The sequence below is a fragment of the Dendroctonus ponderosae genome, unplaced genomic scaffold (assembly GCF_020466585.1).
Source record: "Dendroctonus ponderosae isolate FM_Combo_2020 unplaced genomic scaffold, Dpon_F_20191213v2 Dpon_F_20191213_1, whole genome shotgun sequence".
Taxonomy (NCBI): domain Eukaryota; kingdom Metazoa; phylum Arthropoda; class Insecta; order Coleoptera; family Curculionidae; genus Dendroctonus; species Dendroctonus ponderosae.
In genome coordinates this window covers 7,228,886-7,252,431 of record NW_026017110.1, presented here as the reverse complement: position 1 = coordinate 7,252,431, position 23,546 = coordinate 7,228,886, and the positions used below count along the sequence as shown (strand labels likewise).

The 23,546-nt window shown below is 36.6% G+C and overlaps 1 protein-coding gene across 1 annotated transcript in view; it reads right to left on the bottom strand.

The window, feature by feature from the left end:
- Positions 1-23,546, bottom strand: part of LOC109533445 (tetraspanin-2A) — a 50,409-nt gene that overhangs the window by 14,187 nt on the left and 12,676 nt on the right. The window contains exon 2 of the mRNA XM_048663791.1: positions 16,525-16,722. Coding sequence (XP_048519748.1) covers positions 16,525-16,722 — 198 coding nt within the window. The remainder of the gene's footprint in view (positions 1-16,524; positions 16,723-23,546) is intronic.

Genomic DNA, 23,546 nt, shown 5'->3' with positions numbered 1-23,546 from the left:
ACAAGCGATTGTTTGTTTCTATGACCGTGTGGATTTTTCGCGATTTTCATCAAAAGATACGCAGGAACACTGGACCGATTTATGCAATGAAACACAAGAAATTATTCAGCATCCGGTATTCATTGTGTGGATTTAGGACGCACCTTTATGGAAATGAATTAGGCGTCGAAAATTTTTAATCAAGCCTTTGCGGACAATTTAATTAAGCCCTCACACACATTATTTCAACCAAAACAATACTGGCAAATTTTGATGAATTGAAGCTGTCTTTTTCTGTACGCTTGATGGGCTTCTAATGGAAATAATACTTCAATTTACGTGGAAAGTTTCGTGGATTTCCTGGGTATTTTAAATATTTTCGTTTTTCAGTCATGATTTCTACCTTAATAGAATTTTATGTCACCAGCCAAATACTGTTTCCAAAGCCAGGAACATACCTAGTTAAATAAATAATTTGGGTGCATCTAGAAAGTGTATTTGTTTATTATTTTCTTGCAAGCTTAGCCCATTTAATTTCCTTTGTACACTTTTAATTTCATTATCTAAGTAGTTAATAAAATAAAGTCAAAGTCAACTGATTAATAAAGCCTAATGGATAATCGCTGTGATAAATCGAAAGCAAATTTGCGTTGAATCAAAAAGTTTAATTAAAATCGGCTTCTCCATTAAAATTTGCCGACAATGAGAATTCATTAGAGATGGTCCTTTACTGATTAATATCGCTTTCGATGAAGCGAATACATTCTCTTCTATTTTAGAAAAGCAGCAATCAAAATTCTACTGGATAATTTAAAATCGCTCGCAGAGACTTTTATTGGCGAATTCTCGATGGAATTTTCGTAAGAAAAATGTCGTCCCAAGAAAAATTAATCCTATTTTCGGATTTACCGTTCTTAATGAAATAGAGGCATTCGCATCTTCGTGGTATTAAATAACCTTTATTGGCTGATATTCCATTGTTTGTCCATAAATTGATTTTTATTAGCGGGAATCTGCGCACCCCAAGCTATTATACGTACACAACATAAAATTTCTGATCTCTGAAGGGCCGCAGTTTTCTTTCAGAACACATTAACATAATATTTTGATATGGAATATAAAATATACTCATATCAGCATATTTTCCCTCTCTTTGGCTTAGTGGCTTTTAGAGCATATGAATAATTTAATAATAAAGCGACTTATTGACTTGAATCAGCCAAATTTGGTTAATCTCCCAAAAAAGTTTAAATGGAAGTTATTATAGAAGAAAATTCATTTTGAGCTACGACTTTAAAGTATTTGTCTTTAGCTCGTTTTGATGCTGCAAAAGTTTGCTGTTTTAAGATTAAGCAAATATTCTACTGAAGCCTAATTTGGCTCAAACTAATGCAGAGCAAACATATTGTTAGCAGCCAGGTAAAACTTGGAGGGTATCCATAAATTGCTGCTCTATTTTCCCGGGTGCGCATCGTAAAACATAATCCTAAACTAACCCGGAAGGGACAAAATATCATTTATGTAAAATTGCGAGTTAAAAGTTGAAATTTACAGCACCTTGCTCTCGCCTACACTTATTTTCCAGCATCGGGTCCTGCACCTACACTTAAGTTGTTCCTTCTCATTATTTTTCATGAAAATTGCAAGGCGGCTTTAAATTATAATGCACCGTTCTATACGGATTTCTCCTAAAACCCTTATTTTAAGTTACCCAGCGAAAAATTGCGCCTTTGAAGGCGGAAAAATTACATGAAAAACAGCATAATTAAATTTGCCCTAGAAATTCTCGATTTCCCAGTAGAACTTGCGGTTTTTGGCAAGGCAAACGTTCAAACCAAATTGGAAAGTAAACATCTAAAGTAAAATATCGGTATATGAAGAGCCAAAAATCGTACCAAAGACAGAAAGGTAATTAAAATGTCGAAAAACTTCTCTAGTTTGTAGTCAACTCGTTGTTTTTCGCAAGGGCAGGCCTTTAAATCAAATTAAAAATCAAGCGTCTGAAAAAAAATAATATCAAAGACAACATGTTAATCACATTTGCGAAAAAACTTCTTGATTTCCCAGTAAATATGGTTGCTGTTCGCCACAAACAGCTTTTAAATTAAAAATCAAACGTTATTTATATATTCCCATCAAACATTTGATGGGAAATATTGGCATGTTTATTCCTAAAAAAAATGCAAAAAATATATCGAAAACAACACGTTAATTAAATTTGGTAAAAGGCTTCCTTATCTCCCAGTAAGGCTGGTTGTTTTTCGCCAGAAATTGCTTTTAAATTAAATTAAAATCAAACATCTGAAGGGAAATATTGGCATGTTTAATGGTAAATGAAAGGCCATCTCCACGCATTAAGCCAACACGAATTATTTAAGGGCCGAAATTCATGCCCTAAATTTAGGACGCGCCTTTATGGAAATGAATTAAGCACCGCACATTTTTACCAAGCCTTTGCCAAGGAATTTAATTAAGGTATCACGCAAGTAAACTAATGATGGGCGAAACCGGTTTTGTTAGTTTTAAAAGAAAATGTTTCATGAATGGAAAGTTGCACGCATTTTTACTGTCCTTCCTTAATGGAAATTGAGGTTTAATTGAAGAACTCAATTTCTAAGTAATTATTGTTTCGTGTTCTGGGAATTTAATTGGATTTTCTCAAACAACTTTAGAAGACTGATTAAATTGCCTGTGGGATTTGGTCTCATTTTAATGTGAATTTTCATTGGAGTGGAATGGATTCATCAGAAAGCTTTTTGCTATGCAATAGGTAAATATTAATTAGGCGTTGGTTTGGAAGATTCCCTATTTATAATCGAGAATTATGGAACTGTTTCCTCCTGCAAAAATACCGCCAAAGTTTGCGGTTGAGCAGACCGAAGAATTTTAGCTTATTTATAGTTGCACAAGCATTTAAAGAAAACCGGTGAATCTCGACTATAAAATTTTGGATTTCGTTGTTGCAGTACGTGAAAGAAGAGCACAAAAAACCTCGAATATTAATCCAAAAAGGTCCAAATTAAAGGAATTTTTATATTCGATATGTACACTACCTCACCTGTTAAAAATCATCAAAAACACCTCTGCAATAAAAAACTGGATAGAGTACGAGAAACCTTAAGGTATATTTTTTCGGGCGCAAATACGAACTGATCTAATTGCACAGTGCTTTTACCGGTTTTTTCATATACAAAGCAGAGAAGCGTTAGGAAAACACTCGCATAATAACATACACTTAAGGTTCAAAAGAAAACATTTCGGGGCCGTTACATTATCCAAGCGGGCCGCTCTCCATTATAATGGATTCCCATTATAAAGCATGGGTTTCCGTCATTCTGCCATTGATGTTCAATAAAAGAAATTTTCAATAAAAGGAAAATTAATTGACGATACAATGGAAATTTTAAAAAGCTTCCGCGTCTTGCGCCCCCGAAACCGACCAGAAAGATCCCGTGATCGATGACTGGAAACGATTTTGCAAAATTAGGTTGAACTTTTCATCGGGGAATTTTCCAAGTCCTGTTTTATTTTTGTTTGCACATTTTAAAACAGTAGGTAGGAAACGTTGCACTATTCTTCAGGAAAGTTTGCGGGCCATTTTAATGGCAAAGTTTCTTTTTAATTTAACGCCCTTGGAGCTACGCCACCGTTAAAAAATATTGCAGTTTTTTCCTTGTATTTGCGACTTGAATTTGTTGAGAAGGTCAAAAAATACAGCATTGACTTGCTGATTGTATCCGAGAAAAAAATGTTAATTTATCTAATTTACAGAGGAAACAGCGACATTTTAGTGTATGCATACAACTCTGAGCCATAATTTATATTCTGACCGGAACAAGAACGAAAATTTACGGCAACGCAATTTGTAGGTTGTAATTAACATCAGGAGCCACAGTTTATCATTGCAACCGAAACATTGGGTTCTAATTTATCACTACTTTTATTAATCCCTGCCTTGTTTTAAGGCCGAAGTGGATTGTTTATCTGCGCGTGGAATGATGGATGTATTTTGGTGAAGTATAGAAAAACTCGTAAAAAAGTTCACTTTTGTTTGGCGAAACATTCCATATCGCGATAATAGAGCTTAAAGGCCAACTTTATTAATAATTCAGCCAAACAGTTCTCTGGTTGTGGACCCGGTTGAAATGGCTCTGGGTTTATCTGAGTGGAGAATGGTGTACTTCCACGGATCCTTTCACCTCAACGACAGGACAATACACTTTTGTAAACAACTTTTGCGGCTTTATTTCCTTTTTATTCGCGGAGCTTCAGTTAGAAGTTTTAGACACTTTATTCAGTTATAAAACACACTGGTTGGGATTAACATAATACTGTGCGGAATTCCTCTGGAAACTCTTTATGCCACCACTTTATTCTATTCCAGATTAAAAGTTTCAAATGCCCGCTTGAAAGTTTACACTGTTAGCTAGATATTATTATTGCTGATTTAAAATTGCTGAAAGTTTTTTTCGCCAAATTCCTCCGCTTTCTGGTCAATAAATCCGCTTGCATTGAACTGGCTGCTCCATTTTTCCGCTCTGCTTTCTACTGCGGGGTAAAACCCACATAAACCGTATTTTATATGCAAGTTTTATTCATGCATGCTTGAGGGTCTCCGTAGGGATTAATCTTTCTTAATACGACAGTAAAAACTGCATAGAATTTTATTTGCTGTATATAAGTGTTCTTAGATTTGCTTCGATTAGGGCCAATCACGCAGTTGCATACTTTGTGATAAGGAAACTTATGTTATTAATTGCATGTCTGGAGGGAATGCATTCGGTTGCTTTGTTCTACGTCTGCGGCACATGTAAAACCCGGAATGTTTTAAATGGCTGGTTTTTTCCTGGAAATAGAAGCGCGTATGCAACATGCATGCCAAGAAAACTATGGGTGGTTTGATGCCGAAATCAATGGAAAGCAACAACGAATGAATCAACGGAATAATTAAAAATGAAGTTAATCGAGTCAAACATGCGGAAGCTCTGTTTCATGCAATATGAAACTGAGTAAATTGCAAAAACACGAAAAAAATCCATGTGCAATTGAGAGTCGAATGAAAGTGTTCGGAGCAGTTTACCGAAGCGACGGGAAGAACAAGCGAAATTTTAGAAGAACGAAACACTTTTCAATCTGTAAGGTGAAATTCCCGAGCATTGGCTTTAAAAGGTGAAGAAATTACGACGAAAGACTTTGTAAATAGCAAACCCCAAAGTCTGCTGGAAGTACAGGAAGCAGATAACGCATCTTGCAGTATTGTTGCCTAAGCGAAATTTGCATTAAGTCGTCGTTTTGGGCAACAATTTTCCCTGAACACTTGCTGCAAACTATGGCTACATTTTGTAGTTCTTCAACCGCTAGGCACCAATAATCACACTTGGAAACATTTGGGGATTCTAACTAATCACCATAGTTGTACGATAAGAAAAAGTATAATTTTTCCATTATGCAACCGAGTCTGTTGTCTCCATCGGAAACATTTTTCTTGCTTATTCTATCTAGAGCCCATAAAAGTTTCTTGTTTTCGCCGCTGCTCAGATAAAACTTTCCGAAGACGTTTTGTCTGCTCTATAATCTACTGTGGCTTTTATGGTGGCTCGTTTGTTATTTTAACATTATAGATTTCTTTGTAGATGGAAATTGCCTAATGACGTTGCGATTTTTGTGGCCAAACGTTCTGAACTTTGATTGTTTTTGGGTAATGGAAGTCTCTCGTGTTTTGGTAAAAAACACGACTTGAACTGGACATTTTTAGAAGTTTGGAAAAGTTGACGGACTGGGGGAAAATGTGTTTTTATTACTAGGTTCGGTTGATTTGGGTGTCTAACTAATAAACTGCTTAAAGCTGAGATAATTAGGAAAAAAAATTGGTCAAGCACGCCATAAAATTGTGCAAATTTAGGCTTGCTTTATACTTTTAGCTGTTCAAGTTTTAATATTTTCCTGCTGGAATAAACGAATTTGGAAACTTTTATACTCTGCTTCGCTTACATATTTATGAGCCGCTCTGAGTGGAAGAAATGCGAGATGAAGCAATAACTAACAAAACAAGCCATTCACTTCCAGGCTTTTTATGCAGGAATATTCCGTCGCAATCGCTGAACCTTTGAACAGAGACGATTTCCACCTATTTCGGGCGTAATAATTATTTTCCCAGATAAAAACCGTAAAACTGCTGTTTTGTCTGCTTTATGGTCCAGTATAGGTTTTATGGCTGCTCATTTATTATACGGAATTTTATTATCTTGTTCAAGCGGCCCGCGTTCTTGCAGTTTATGCAAGTTATTCAACTACTTTTGGGTAAAGGTGTTTTGCTCTACAATTTATTATCAATTTTTCAAGTCCGTGCCTTAAATAATGGGGTTTTAGGCCGCACTTAATTAAACAGCCAATTTTGGCATAAAAACCGCAACGCCCAGTACGCTCCTGGAAAACGTTCTCGGGCTCTAATCCAAATCAAATTAATTTGCTACGTGTCTGCCTTAAACTGCACTTGGCCAATGATGGATGGACGATGGAAATTCACAATGATTAGCTTTTAACTGTTCATGTAGGCTCAAACACAGATTTTCGTTTCGAGAATCAGTAATCGAAATTTAACGGTGTCATAGAGGAGGGCATCAAACGATAATTAGCGAATGTCGGGGCCGAAACGAACCCGAGCCCCAAGAGTCATAGATCATCTGTAAAATAGATTGTTCAGCGAAATACATGACATCGGGTACAATTCATTAAACCTTTTGATGTGGAAAGCACTTTCACAGCTCACCATTCCAGAATAAAATTCGATATTTAGTATTTCACATTATTTATCGCCCTTATTTGGCAAAGCGACAAAGAGCTCTATTCAAAACTCAAAAAAAAAATTGTCGGTATCAGGAATTTCTTGGAGTTTTAGTCCCGCGGCATTTGGTTAAATATTGACAAAGTTTACATGCTAAGAACGCTCCCGTGGAGTAGGTAACACATTAACGAAGAACACGTATAATGCCATTGGCTCCCCTTATTGGCCCAAGTTTGTTACTTACGAAGCACAAAGTTCACCCACTATTTGCCCTGCAGGGGAAAATTTATGCTTGGAACGTTGGAATTTGTGCTATCGCCTGGTCAGCACGAATGTATACTTATTTCGTTTCTGAAGTCATTCACAAACTAAAAAATCCCATTCAAATTGATCGGCGGAAAAATCACTAGAGAGCAACAAGGCAACTGATTGAGTGCGGGCGTTAGAAGGAGAAGAAGCACGTCAGCTCTAAGCAAATGTGCGCTGGAGGCGTAGCTTTGTGATTTCGATCCTTGCTATCAATCCTTTAGGTTACGCTACGCCTGGGTAACACTGTGTTGAGTTGCGCTAGTGAGTTGTTGCCGCTCTCTGAGTTAACGGGCTATAGCTCATCGGTTATAAGTCATTTATTAACGCTTTACAAGACCCGAGACCGGAATTTCTAAATGTATTAAAAGGCCATCAATATTTTTTCTGAGTTACGTTTTACTACTTTGTTTAGACAACTCAAAAAATGATTGAAATTCTCCCAGCAACAAAACTGAGTCCAAAGGAAACCGACGAGTTTTCTTGTAAAATCGATCTTCTAATGTACATGAAAGATTCAGTTTGCCAGTATTTTACAGTAAAACGTTAGGAAAAACGCGGTTTTTCTGTTAAGAAACAGTGTTGTTTAGAAATATTGAACTAAAAGTGAAGATTCCCCAGTTTAGAAGAGTTTTCCAAATAAACGCTTCTAACCTTTCGCTTTTTCAGTTCGGAAAAAGACCTAGACATAATTATTAAGGTCTTGTCCATAAGTCGAAGCTGCAAAAAGTTTTCCAAAAATGTCTACAAAGCGGCAAGGAGGCGAGTGCGCCAATTAAATTTATCGTATAATTTTTCACAGAAAATAGCTGTTTTGTCAGCATTTTAAGAAAAAACAAAAAATAAATGCGGTTTTAGCGTCGAAAGAATTGCTTAAAAGAAACTCTCAAAATCTTCAGAGCGATGAGAGCGGCGAATTTTCCAAATAATGTTTTGTAAACTTTTGCTTTCTGGTCGTTTTCTCAAGATTATCCTAATTACCATCGGTAAAAAACTGAATAAAATTATTTGGTTTTTGAGCCAAATTCAAAGCTGAAATGTGTTTTCTAAATTTTCCTGCAAACCGATGAATGAGGCGAATTTTCGCGAAGACCCCATTATTGTCAGAAAAGAAGAAAATCATCAGAAAACAATGTTTTTTTGGGTTTTGGATTAAAAAATTTTAGTTTTGTGATCGGTTCTGGAGAAAAAAAGGGAGGAATTTATTTTCGATTTTGTCCCGAATTCGACGCTGAAATTTTGCACTTAAACGACTACTAGATTGTCAGTAATTTTAAGTCAAACTCTAGAAAATAGAGCGGTTTTCAGTAGCAAGTAAAGCAAAAAAAAACTTAAGTCGAAACTAAAAAAACGCATTTTTTTGACAAACTCTTCAGTCTTCAGAGATATTGAAGTGACGAGATTTCCAAATAATCTGTCATAAACGTTCGCTTATTCTGTTCGATTTTTGATAGAAATCTTTAATTTTTTTATTCCAAATTCGTAGCTGGAAAGGGCGTTACTGCGCCGGTGCATTGGGTTGGCGGGCGCACCAATCCATTTGCGTAGCACTGCGCCAACTCCTAAAAATTCACTGAGTTACCCAGGCCTAGGTTACGCCTCGCAAATCGCTCGCTTTTTTGAGAGCAACAACTTCTGAGTCTACTTTGTTTCACTTATTGAAAATTTTGATTAATTAATTAAAATTATTTTTATTGAAGTTATTTGGAAACTAATAAAATAAACTGCCCTCTGTCTAAAGCACAAATTACAATTTTCACCCAAACACTAACTTATCGACGCAAAAGATTCAAATGAGAGCTGAACATTATCTTTTCCATTTTCTTTGGCCGTTCTGTCTGCGTTAGAACGAGAAGAAGCACGACAGATATCATCAAATGTTCATTGGAGGCGGAGCTTTGTAACGTTTAAAAACGGTTAAATTGCCATTGGTCGTTGTCTCTTTAAAACATTCAGGCCACACCTCACTACGCGCCTGTCTCTTTTTAACGCAAGTAAATGAGACTCTGCTTTGTTGCACTCATTGAAAATTTAAACTTTACCATGGAGAATTCATATAAAATGATTAATAGAATGAACTCATTCTTTGCAACTGAATAGCTTGCTTTATTAGTGGAAAAACAAAATTATTGATGTAAAATATTGAAAATGGAACCGAATATTAATTGGTATTTTCCAGTAAAACGTTCCGATTTGGACAGGCGGCGACAATATTTTATAAATTAAATTAAGTGGCATTCGAGCGACGACACCATCGAAAGCCAATATTTGGCTTGTTGTTAACAAAATTTAATCAAACTGTCAATTTAGCGTTAGACTTGTTAGATCCATAGTAATTGGTGACGGAGCAAATTATGTATTCGAACGCTAAACGGGCGTGACTGTCTGAGAAACATCGATCTTCCTCTGAAGGAAATCGCGTCAGCTGAACAAACATAAAGTGATTACAGGTTGATTTTTTTGAAAGTTTCATTTGCAAATTTTAGTTTTGTCAATTTGGGAATAGGAATTTTTGTCCGGTTTTCCATCCAGTATCAGTTTCTTGCCTCATTGGTTTGCTGCTGTTGCTTCCTAAGCTTCCCCCAAAAAACCATTTGCAAGAAATTTAATTCTCGCCTCTGTCGGAACTGATATTGTTCTTTTTGGTTTAGCTCCCAGTTCAAAAATGATTATTTTAATCTTATCTGATGCCTTTTCGTTAACTACTGCTTGCAGCAAGCTTGATTTGCGTTCTTTTTACAACCTGAAAGAATTCCTTAATTCAATGGCTCTAAACCAAGGCATGATGGCGTCTGGTTACGATGATCCAGAAAATATTGAATAAATCCCTGCAACGCTGGGGAAACGTTTACTATTGGGGACACATCCATAGGGGGCATAGTATAGGTGCAAGTTCCAATGTAAAATAAACCAAGACGGGATTTCATTGCCTTAGCGCGAAAGGTTCCCGAGAGTTCCCGGATTACGTTGTATCCGAGGACATTTAACAATGCTATAATACCCGCGTTGGAAGCGAGTTTATTCGGCCGTTAATATTGCGTTATTTATGGAAGCCTTAGAGACTGAAATCGGGGGCAATAGTTAAAGCCCCCCGATTATTAGAAGTTGTCTGCAAGCGAAGCCAAAGAGGAATTTTCAACTTCAAAGTGAACCATCACCAGCCATGCCAAAGTGGCTCTTGTTGAGCGGGACCAATTAATACAATTGCGACGGAAATAGCACTACTTGCCAATGTAATAAATTAAACTCTATAAACCCTTCTCTAGATTAGAGACGGAGGAAAATTGCTTCGGGAACTTTTATCTCGACAACGACGAAAACAAGCAAGTTTTGCGCGACGTTCCCAAAAGGAATCGTCCAGAAATATTTGCTGTAACGACAGAGTTTGTGAGAAATTGAGCTGCACAAATTGTTATCCCTTTATGTGTATCTCACATGCAATGAGACACATTAATACTACAAAAGGTGCAGCCACTGCCATTTGAGGCAGGATTTACGTATTTATCTTTAGTCGTTTTCGGCGCTGTTCAGCTGAGACGAGAGTGACGAGATAACAATGTTCTCCTCTGCTTCCAAGAGCGTTTATGCAAAGAAAAGTTTTATTTTGAAACCATATTGCCAGTTTCCTGAGCAACCAACACTGATAAAGAGAGGCAAATAATAAATATTTAACGTGGAAACTGGCAGTTTACATACGTTTGAAAAAACAAAGACTTGCACTGCTTTTTAAAGGTATTATCAAACATGACACAATCAGGAAGGAAATGGCGTGGAATTTGAGCCCGAATAAATTGCAAACAACTTAGACGATTAGGATACGGCGTTGCAGCGTCTTAATGGCTTCCCTCGTCGGCTTTTTACGGCAACACAAACATTTGCTTAGTTTCAAAAAGCTAATTTACAAACTAAACGCCACGACTATTATTTATCTTTTTTATTACGGCCGTTAGAGCACCCCTAACTCAACCGCATTTTCTCAACGACGCTTTGGGATTAACGCGAGTGCGAGCACGTAAAACTGGAATAAATATTTATATAAAACTTATATGTTGAAAGCTGGTTGGCCAGACTATTTATGCAGAGCATGGACGGCATAATTAATCTGGAGGGCAAGGAGCGTTCAAAGGAAATAGCAATTTGAAAAAATGTGTTCTTGGTCTGGCGAATGGCTCTCGAAGCAGCAGGAAATTGGGGCCGAAACTAAATTAGAAACTTGTTAATTCGCTGCTGGAAGTGCAAATAGGATTTGCTTGAGATAATTTTTAATTTCCCGTTGATTAACCTCGAAGGGATTCGGCAAAGTTTTTTTTCGCTCATAAGACTTTGCCCGGAAATTATGGCGTAATTAACAACACAAAGAGCTCGGTGCGTTTTTTAGGGGAAAATAAATCAACAAAATGCCGAGCCTGAAGCGTGGCGCTCTACTTCGATCAAAACCAGCCAGATCAAGCTGATCGATGGCATAAAAGCACATCCATCTTTGCATCGGATTCCCACTGTTTTGTCATTTGCCAGCAAGAGCTGTCGCATTAGAAAAATGCCAAAGTGTATGACAACTCGTTTGGAAACTGATCCCAAAATCTCAAATCCCAGCTCAATGTACCCAACAATAAATCAACACAACACACCTTTCAAGTGCGGAAATTAATGATTAGGAAAAGTAACGCAGAAATGTATAAATCATGCCTGCAGCTGTGCAATTGACAACTTTTCGCATTAAAACGAAACGTGTCCTAATAAAAGCTAAGTTTCTAAAAGCGGCTGTAACATAAAGTTCATTAAATAGTAGCAAATCCAGACAGAACTTAGTGAAATTAAGCGAAAATGGCTTAGAGCAGTTCAACGAAAAACGTTAGGTCTTCCATTGTACTTTTATTTAGATCAAGTGAGTAACTGAAGTTAAAAATCTCCAAAAATAGTTCAGGCAGAATTTGCTTCRTTTTTTATTAGAACGAAACGAACTSAAACTTGCTCAAAGCTACCTAAAGAAACTTGATGAATAAACACTAACTTAATCGWACAGATGCAMACTAACCCAAMCTCTACCGAACGCATTTTTGATTGATTTATTTTAGATCATTTTTTTAAGCTTCCAAATCAGTTGATAAAAATTGTAATATTGTAAAACAAAATAARTATAAATAAAATACAGTATAGGTTGTTTTTYACGAAATTRGGAGAGGCAAAAACGAAATATACGCGATTGTCCACTCGGACAAATGCGAATTCAAATGTGTTTCGTCGACAGTTTAAGTTTAGTTAGTTAGTGAGTTTAAAATAACTGAAACAAACAAACGCAAACGCGAACGAATCGACGTTATCACAAACGAATCAAAACAAGCTGCTGCAAGCTGCAGCCAACCTAAACGAATACCCACAACGATTGTTAAATGCGGAGCAAAAACTGATAAACATTAATGATTTTCTGTTGCCATAAAGTGTGGAAAGCTTGACTTAAGCTTTGGGGTTCCAATGAAATACTCCAGATCCAGTGGGAGCAAACGTCCAAAGCGTCCCACCATTAGACCAGCTATTAATATTAATGATCTGAAAAATATCTATTTGCCTCTAGGCAATGGTTTGGGGCTCTCATGTTTCACCTTAATTTAGCGCTAAATCCCCTACACAATCTAAACGGAGAATAATGCGTGTTGACTCGGCGTTACCGCAAGAAAACTAGGGTTCGGCCCATTATTAATGTCCGAATTATTTACGCGGTTTGCTCGACATAAACAATTTTATCTGAAACGTGCCCAACAAATTAACCCGACAGCCTTGCGAAGCTGCTAAATAAGGTTCTTTGTTTTGGCGGCCTCGTCGACTATGCGCTAATCGGGCCTGGATTGGATATGCAAAGTATCCAGAACTATTTCAGGGTGTTTGGTGTTTGTCACCAATTTGCGTCTGGCGTTTTCCGTGTATCTAAATTGGTAGATTCCTTGTTATGAGACAATAATTATCTATCGTTCTTTATTGACTATATTCGATGGAGTGGTTTTGCGAAAAACCTTTTTTTCAAGCCTGCGTTTACTAAGTGGGCAAACTCATAATTTGATTAGAGTTTTCAGACTAAAGTGTCTTCTATGGATTGCAAAAGTTCCAATTTGCTACCCGTTTCGAGTTAGAAGTTTGAAATTTTTGAACCCAGTGGGTCCAGGTTAATGATAGCGAGGTTCATATTTGGGCAAATATTTACTAAGTGGATACAAATCTGGTGCAGATGCAACGAAATTTGCAGGGTTTTCAGAAACAAATTGTCTTCCATAAACGGTGAAATTTTCAGGTCGCTTCTTGTTTTACATTAGAAGTTAAGGGTTTCTTAATCAGAGGGTGCAGATTTACAATAATCTTTATTTTCAGTCTCACATTTACCTACTAAGTGGGCAAAATTTAAAATTAAACGCAATTTTAATCCAGTTTTCACGGTTTTTAGATCTCACGTGTCGTCCATGGATCGCAAAAAGTCGTAATGTGCTACTCGTGTTCCATTAGATGTTTGGAATTTTTGAATTCAGGGGGTGAAGGTTTTTGATAGGGAGGTTTGTTAAAAACAGATTGCGCCTTGAAATTTTCTGTAGCTGTAGGAAACGATTCAATCCAAAAACCTTGCAAATTTCATTGAAATTGCAAGCAAACCTAATTTTTGCCAAAAATTGGTTTCTCAATCAGAGCGTGCAGATTTGCAAAAATCTTTATTTTCAGTCCCACATTTATCTGCTGAGTGAGCAAAACTCAAAATTAAACGCAATTTCAATACAATTTTAACGATTTTTAGAGCTCACGTGTCGTCCATAGATCGTAAAAAGTCGTAATGTACTACTTGTGTTTCATTAGATGTTAGGAATTTTTGAGTTGAGATGTTCTTGATAGGGAGGTTTGTTAAAAATAAATTGCGCCCTGAAATTTTCTCTAGCTGTAGAAAACGATTCAATCCAAAAAAACTTGCAAATTTCATTAAATCCGCAAGCAAACCTTGACTTAAATTTTTGATAAAAATTAGGTTTGCTTGCCATTTCAATGAAATTTGCACCGGTTTTTAGATTGAATCGTTTCTTACAGCTAGAGAAAATTTCAGGTGGCAATTTGTTTTAGGTAAAAAGTTCGGGAGTTTTAAATCAGAGATTCTGTTAGAGATTCAGATTCTGTCTTTACATTTGGCCAATTTCCAAGTGAACAAAACTCAGGTTTGCCCGCGACTTGTTTAGACCCAATCGTATGCTCTTGACCCGAAAAACTTCCATTTGCTACTTGTTTGCGATCAGAAGTTTAGAGGCTTTAGATCAGAGGGAGCAATCTTGCAAACACCTATATTTCCAAGCCCATATGTACTGGGTTGTCAAAAGTCATAAGTTAATGCGATTTTAATTAAATTTTCAGGGTATTCAGACCAACGTATTTTCGATGGTCTGGCAAAGTTTCAATGTGATACTTGGGCCAGATTGGAAGTTTAGATTTTTTGAATTCCGAGGGTGCATTCTTGTTAAAATGACGTCTATATTTGGGCTAATATTTTCCAAGTTGAAAAAACTCAAGCCGTCGCGCCATTTGCACCATTTTCTCACCGTGATCATGCCTATTCGTCTGCTACATATTGCGAAAATTTCAAGTTGCTAGAGGTTTATAGCTGGAAGTTTAGAGGCTTTAATTCAGAGGCTGCAGTTGTTCAAACTTTTTAAGGTCGAAAACCTTCATTGTCAAGCTTATATAATATATAACTATATCTAAGTAGATAAAACTTAGGACTTTATGCGAATTCGATGCAGCTTTGGAGTTTTTAGGTTGAACTGTCTTTTTAGGAGTCCAAAAGTTTCAATGTGCTACTTCCATTAAACTAGAAATTTGAAGTTTTTGAAATTTGAGATGCAGTTCGGTAAAAGCGGTCTTTATATTTCAGCCAATATTTACCACATAAACAAAACTCAGGTTTGCCCCTGATTTTAACTAGATTCCCATATGTTTTAGGTCGGATAGTCTGCTAAAGACTATGAAATTTTCAAATTGCTACTTGTTTTAGATTAGAAGTTCACATACTTTAAATGAGAGGATACAGCTTTGCAACGACTTGCAATACAAGCGTACATTCACTAGGTTCTGAAAGGTCAGGATGCAATGCGATTTTTATGCAGTCTTCAGGGTTTTCAGACTAAAGGGTTTCCTATGAGCTGCATGTTTCAATATGTTACTGGTGCGAAATTAGCACTTTGGATTTTTATCAAATCCGGGGGTGCAGTTCTGTAAATGGGGTTTTGAGTTTTTATATTTCGCCCATTATTTGAGCAAAAATCAGCTTTGCGCGCAATTTGACTCAAATTAGGTATTAGTCGCGTTAGATCCGATCGTCTGCTATTAACTGTAAAAATGTCACGTCGCTACTTGTTTCAGATTAGAATTTCCGAGTTTTAGTCAGATCGTGCAGTTTTGTCAAAAATCTTTATTTTCCAGTGTACATTTACCAAGCTCGGATTTCCTTTGATTGCGAAGTTTTAAATAAACTCTGTATTGAAGAAAACGATGAAAAAATTCTGTACTAAAAGCCAGTCATTTAACATGATACTATAGGATAGAAAATTCTAATATTATCATTAGCAATAAAACCAGAGTTTCTTAAAAGAAGCTGCGCACTCTTTTGATCCAATGTGCAGCGTTGCTATCAATCTCAGTTAACAGAAAAAATTAAAAGATTAATAAAATCCTTGAAACCTTGAAAAATTAATTAATTTTTCACTTTTCCACTTTAGACTGTTGACTTAAAACTTAGCATCAATTGCTAAAGAAAAATATCTGTAACGATTTGTTACTCAATATTGTTGGGGCGGATTAATTTTTTCATAAACTGTTGGTCGGGTATTTCGCATCAAAAATTTTTTTCTTTAAAAGACAGAATTTCCTTTACGTTTTTTATTAACGAACAGTGCTCTTATCTCGCAATAAGAAGGAACTATTTATCTAAAAGTTCAACTCAATCAAATTTTAAATTTATTTCTTTAGTAATTGGAATTTTCTCTTACAGCTTGAGTCCAAGTGCCTCGCAGGATACCATCTAAGTGATGGTTCTTGAATTCTTTTTGATAAATAATTTATTCTTATTGCGAGATAAGAGCCCTGTTTATCAATCTGTAATAAAAGACGTGAGGAAATTCTGTCTTTTAACGGCAATCATTTTTGGGTCAAATACCCAGCAAACAGTTAATGAAAAAAATATTTATTACTCGAAAAACACCACGACGCTTAACTGCAAATAGCTTCCATCATTCTTAGCATATTATGCGGGCTGATAAATAATTCTCATCCCTGGACGTGCATAACCAGATATCTTGCAAACATACATCTATCTCGTCATTTTCAGTCCCAGTGCGAATCAGCTACCCGCAATTATTCCAGATTCCGAATGCAAGTGACTAAATTATGCAGTTCGTTTTACGCAAGATAATTGCATTGATACAGCACTAACTTACCCCGAGAATAATCGTCGCGTTTTCCTGCAGCGAGCTCAAGCAGCCCAAAAAGGAAACCACCATAATAATAGCGGCCACAATAACTAAAATGTAGATTCCAATGTAGAAGTTGCTAGCATTGAGAATAGTTAGCCATTCATTGATTCCTGGCTCGAACCTCAGCCATAAACACAGAGCGAAAATGGCTGCTCCAATAATCTGAAACAACCGAGCAGAAAAAACCATTAATTAAAACCGACGAACGAAACGAACAAAATAATTAAAAACACCTGCAATTATGTGCGAATCCTTTCGGCAATTACCGAGTATGAATCTGAAATTTGCGCGTTTTTCATTCCATTTTAATTAAACAGTAAGGGAACCGTATAATGTGGACGCATTAAAATTAAATAGCAAAGCCCACATTATCAACTACATAAGGGTAACTATGGCCGGTCGGAAAAACACTTTTTTGCTTCCTAATTTTTTTAAAAAGGCCGTTATTTTTGGGTCAAAAAATTGACTTAGAAGCGGCTTTTTAGAGCGATTTTCCTCCAATTTGAGTGCGATGCACGCCATCCTGCCGGCACATATCCAATATTGTTGGGTATCAGCTCTCCCCATCTCCATAAACCCCAATACATTTCTGACGTTCGACTCATCCGGTCTCATTTGGGAAATGACCCGTAGTCGACAGGGCTGGTCCTTTAGTAATGGCTTAGGTGGAATTGCCACAATAAACATGAGAAGTTGAGCCGGTTCCGTGAGCAGAATAGCTTTTTGCAATTTGAGTTTTTCTTAAATTTCGAAACTTCTAGCTGAGAATCGACTCCCCAGGGATCGGGGCTAGTGTGAGATTTGCCAGCGTCTCTATTTCATTGGGACTCGCCGAAAACTGCTGTAAACTGCAGTTCAAGCGCTACATAAGCGAACAATGTGTATTCAGCAGCAGGTTAATTCAAATCGCCTGCCAATTGAATTTTTCTGTTTGTACAACTGGGGACAATTATGGAGCGGTAAATTATTTCCAATCGGATTAGCGGCCTGATTAGTCAATTTTCCTCCGGCAGAACATCGAGGAGGACTCATTAAAATTAATCGGCCAGCCCCGAGCGCATCAGTCTCGGTTTTCCTCATTTCCGTTTGCTGTTCATTTTCGATTTTCTCTCGATAACTGACGAAGTTGACTGATGTTGTGGCTGATCCTAATGTTCGAACAATCAAGCTTCCAGTTTGATCCATTTACCTTCAGTACGACGGAGTCATTCGTGACTGAAGGATTATTTGTAATGCGGCTGAGCTTAATGATGAGGTATTGCGAATGCTCGAAACCCCAAACAGATGGAAGACGAGAACCCGAGTAATGGCTTCAGATTTCCAGCAAATCGCTATAAGCTCGGATTTGGATCACTTGCAAAACATATATAAATTCTGCAATTTATCGTATGGGATCGCTCTAATCTCTCAAGGAATGTGCAAATTAATTACGCTTACTCAGAATGTGAAAATTCGACTGTTTGCTGCTGCTTGGTCCAAGAAAAAATCGACAATTGATTTGCCTAATTTCCTCCAAGAAAATTGCCGCAGCGAACTGATGTCGAGGTCGAAGTATTGTCACGATAACTTGGCTCATTTACCCTCGATGGGCCGCACTTCGTTTCTGCCGTTCGCTGATTACGTCAGTAATAGCCCAACTTAGGGCACAATAGATTTATATCGAGCTATTCCTGACCTATTATTTTCCTAAAGTTGTACTAAACTGCTGTCTTTTGTTCGGCAGCAAAGCGCCACTTTGGCCCAACAGATTGAGCAATGTGGTTAAATTTTACGTTCCTCAGCGGCACAAGATATCTTCAAATCTACATCGATTAGGGGCTTTACGTCTTTACTCATTCAAATTTGAATGTGTTCTATAAATTCAAGTTTGTGATTCAATTGATCTTCTGCCGATGAAAGCAACCCGACAATTAGCCGAACTAGTGCCGTTTTATTCTACTAATTTTCAATTCTGCTAAGTGGAAGATTCCATTCTGGATGACATGCGATATGCACTGAAAGCAGCTTAATTGTATTATTACTAATATTAGTCAGTTCTCGTCACAGTATCCTGACTTAACATCAAATAGGGCTTGAAATGCTGTTTATGCTTTACTCATTAGGGCTCTTTGATTTCGCAGCCGGAACACGAAATTGCCGGTTTACTTCTCTAAGTGCCAGAGAGATTCTCTGTCTAATCGATGTTGAAATAGAGTGATTTCCACACCGATATTTACTGATAAAAATATTTTTATTTGAAGCTTCTAATTATTTAGGCGATTTTTCATCAAGAGGGGGAAGTTCCAACGCCAAAGACCCTGTACGGTAAATGGCGACTTCTGCCCATAAGAAAAAAACAAAAATTGCAATAAAACTATGATTCGCAGGTGCTCACATTTTCCGATTAAACAGCGGCTTAAAGGACGGAAATTTCAACCAAATACATAAAGTTATCGTGGTGTTTCAAGGTATTTTATGCAGGGTGTCCCGTAAGCACATGATCAAAAAGATACTTCGATACTTTTTGCATCAAAAGAAGACGATCTGACCTAATTTTTATTAAAAAAAAATGCCTGGCTTTTATTCATGGTCAAAAAAAATTTATATTTTTTGAAATATCGAGAGAATGGTACTATGTATTTTGGTGAAACTTGATGTGAATTTGTTCTGATGTAAGACACATGTTTTGATGAAGCAATCGAGTGCAGCCGTTTTGGACAAGTGGTGAATTCTTGAGTGTCATAGCACAAAAACTACCATAATTTTTTATTTGGGGGATGAAATCAACTCATTATTTTTTTGGTTGATGCACTAATCATGTATTCACAATGTTGTGCTCTTTGTAAAATCTTGCAGCATTCATAATTTTTGTGAAAAAAAAAATTCTGCAAACATTAACTGCAAATATCGTGATGCGAGGCATAAAATCATTGTCAATCAATCTCGCAAATTTGTTTCGAATGACCTTTTATAATGAAGAAGTGACCGACATGGTCAAAGCGTACGCGACGCATATTTGCACTTAATGTCTAACATTATTAAGTAGCAAGAAAACAGACATTTTTTTCGCAAAACCTATGAACGCTTCAAGACTTTACAAAGAGCACAAAATTGTGAATAAATGATTAGTGCATCAACCGAAAAACAAGTTAGTTGATTCCATCCACCAAATAAAAAGCTCTGGTAGTCTGTCTTTAAATAATAATTTTTGGCTACCATAAAATAATTTATCAAATTTTTAGACAGACGTTGGAGTAGAATTTTTGAACTGGAAAAATTCTGAAATCTACAGTTTAATTAAGGAAACTGTGTAAAAATTGAGGACTATCGTCGTTGAAACCTTAGTTAAGCAATCGAAATCAATGAGAAGGTGCGCAAACTTATTAAAACATTTTTAACAACACTAAACAACAAACATCTAGAAAAAATCAAAACCCATACATTCTTCAACGTAAACAATCAAAAACACAAATTCTAAAACGAAAATCACAGGGCCTAGACTGATTCTGCCCTTTGAAACCTATGCCAAAAAATGGATGCACAAACCACCGCATTTTAAAGTAGAGATATAAAGCGTTCATAAATAATTTTTTGTGTGCTGAAGATGCTTTCCATGCGTATTGTTCCAATTTGTAGAAATTGAACTGCTTCCTAATATCTCAAAGTATTGAACCATTTTTAGCGTTTTTGGCTGAACGTTTGAGCTTAACCGGGTCAATATGATGAATATGAAACAATCTCCAGCTCAAGATGAAAATAAGCAAGAACAGACAATTGGATTATTCGGCTATCAACATTTATCCGAAACAACGAGCTGCTGGGGGTTAGTGAAGAGACAATTGGCTAAGTAATGAAAGACGCCAATAGAAGAAGATATTTTTATGAAATTACTCCACTTACACCCAAATTGGTCCGTTTTAGCTGTAATTATCCAGCTGCAGAAATAAAAAGCCACCATCTAGAGTAAATGGGGCAAGATAGAGCCAGAATAGCCCAAACATTATGCTGAAAACTATGTGGGACCCTAACAATTACTCTGGCTAAACTTTTTCAGTTATTAATCTTGGGCAAGTATTTCCTTTGCCATTTTGTGGAACGATGACAATTCTAGGATTTGACTAAAATTTAATATTCCGAAATAAATCAGGTCTTTTATCGAATATATCCGAGCAGCAAAATTGGACTTCACATTTACGGGGCTGCACTCGGAAATTCTGCTACATATTTTTACCTTTATCATTGGCGAAATAAATTTCACGGAACAGCCAACAAAGGGGAAATCTCGACCGAAAAACTGGATCCTAAACCGTGTATTGTTGGAGCAGAACGAGAGACGCCAGTTTGTTGACTCGGAGAACAGTAGAGGAATTCCGATCTTTATTTTACCGGCTTCTCTAATCGAAAAGCAAATAATATGGAATACGTGACTCGGATTTGCGAGTGAAATTCCTATCGGGATATGCATTCCACTGGACGGAGCTGCTCAAAATAGTTCGAACATTCGTTGTCTGCCATTTAATTCAGTTGATGAAAAAAGTAAAAATTAGGGATTTCTGCTGTATAAAATCGACTCGAATCAAGCCTCTGAAACCGCGAAAGTCAAGTGCATTAAAAGTCAAAAGGAAAATAAATTTTCAATAAAGCAAAAGAAGTACGTGGTTGCAATATTAATAAGAACAAAATGATTTTTCTGCTCCAACTTAATTTTTATATCTTTGGCCGTCCTAACGCCACTTGATTTTTCCTCTAGAGACACTTGAAATATGTTGCTTTAAAAATACAGCCACGAGAACTTTTTGCACAACTATGTACAATAGACGATCAACATTTTGTCGCCTTTTGTGCCCAATTCCAGTCCTTCAATGAGAATTAAAGTTGAATGTCCCCCAGTTGCAGAATTCTGCAAGAATTGGCAGGCATCTGCAATTCTTTAAGTATCATTCAAAATTTACGCCCAACAGGCATCAAGAAATCCCCAACAAGGTTCTAGTGCAGGCTTTTGCGGCCGCGAATTTACAAACTACTAAATTTTGCATGGAATTTAATTAATTCGGCAAATGTTTCTCATAACTCGCTAATTTATTAACCGTTTGATGCAACCCGAGCGATGGGGAAATTATTAATAGGTTGCAATTTTGGATGAATTTGCTGCGAAATTTTGTATGTTCACTTGCGCTTTTGAGTAGAGAAAACTGTAGTTTGCAAAAATGCAACTCCCAACCCTGCAAGGCAATGGAATGGTAAGAAATGACCAGTAAACTGGAAGTTTTCCTTTACGTCTGGATCCTATTTGCGACAATCATTTTCCAGCTTGCCAGCGGTGTGACACTTTAAAAGTACAACTTGAGCTGAAGAAGGGTGCATACATTATTTGGGATAAAAAGCGACAGCGATGGCGGTTTCATCCAGAAATATATGGTCTGAAATAACATTTATTTTTCGACAATATTTCGTCCCGGATGCATCAGCTCTTCACTATCCTAAATCTAATTTTACCTAAACAGTGCGCCCGCCTGTTCGACTGTTCAGGCCCCATGAATGTTTTATGCCGATAGATGTTCCTCAATCACGTTTTCGCATTTTTCGGATTTTCATCGAACGCGATATTTTATTGTTTTGTGGGCTTTGCATCGCATTAATCCACCACTATAGCAGTCTCTGTTTACTTTCAGCATTTTCTCTTGTTCTATCAAAGAAAGGACATTATTCATCAGGAAAATTTATTACAACACTTTATGATAAAAAAAAAAGATATTTAAAGGGTTAATAACTTCGAAAACATGTAGTTACATTATCGGCGAAACTGGTGAGTTTTTCGGGTTTACTTTAATACAGTGAAATTGTTTTCCACTACGGTCTAAAACCCACCAGTTTCAGGTTATCAAATTATTTTGATAACCTGAGTGTGTTTACAACTTGAGCAAGTCTGCCAAGTTATTTGATAGGTTTTGGCAAACATTCAGACATTTTAATTCGACACATTGATTTCCACTGGGCATAACCGGTAATCTGATAACGGGGAAATATAAAGTTTACTAATACTGTTTGGGAACAGCGTAACGGCGCGATAAACGAAAATAACCAAGGGGCAAAATAAATTACACCGAGCTAAAGAGGAAATTCATGTATAGACGATAAAACAAAGTTAATTGGGATTCTATTTTTATGCCGCCCTGTGGGCTGACCTGAAGAGAAATGGCAAATTTGCCTTTTTCTGAAACTCCATTGAATTGTTTTGAGTTCCAAATTCTGCGAATAAAAACGAAACAAAATTTGTAAATCACAGTGACAAATTTTGTTAAGTTTCCATCGACAAAATTAGTTGATTTCAATAAAATCTGCCATTTAACGCATTTATCGAACTTCCGTTAAAATTTCCCGACTAAACATTAACAATGTTAAACTCCAAAATAGCAGAAGTTCAGTATAATTTAAAATACAATAAAACTCAAAATGTTCTTTTGTAATTCAAACTATTTATCGGATTAGATTCGAGAGGATTGATCGTGTTTCAAAGAACAAACAAAATAAACAAACAAGTTCCATTAAATTCAACGATTTAATTATGACACAAAGAGTACACACAATAACGTTTGCATGTTTTGCGAGGCAATTATTGGATTTATTTGCCCATAAATAATTGTTGACGCAAACAAATATTACATTTCCAATCAATATATTAACTGGATAATCAAATGGATTTCTATAATAAAAATGAACTTGTTTAAATCATAAACCCCGTTGAATGTTTAATATAACATTAACTTTTCAGGCTGTTTACAGAACATCAATGTAAACAGCCTAATAATCGAAGGATTTAATGCGATTCAAAGTGGCTGGGGTTGAAAGAAATCAGCTTAATTATGTTGTTTACTCACATTATTTTTGCGTAGGCAAAAAGCTTCGCTTGAGTTACATAGCCATAACAACTGACTCTGCAACCAGAGTACCGAGAAGACACCAGGCATCAGCAGAATACCAAGAAGACACCAGGCATCAGCATTTGA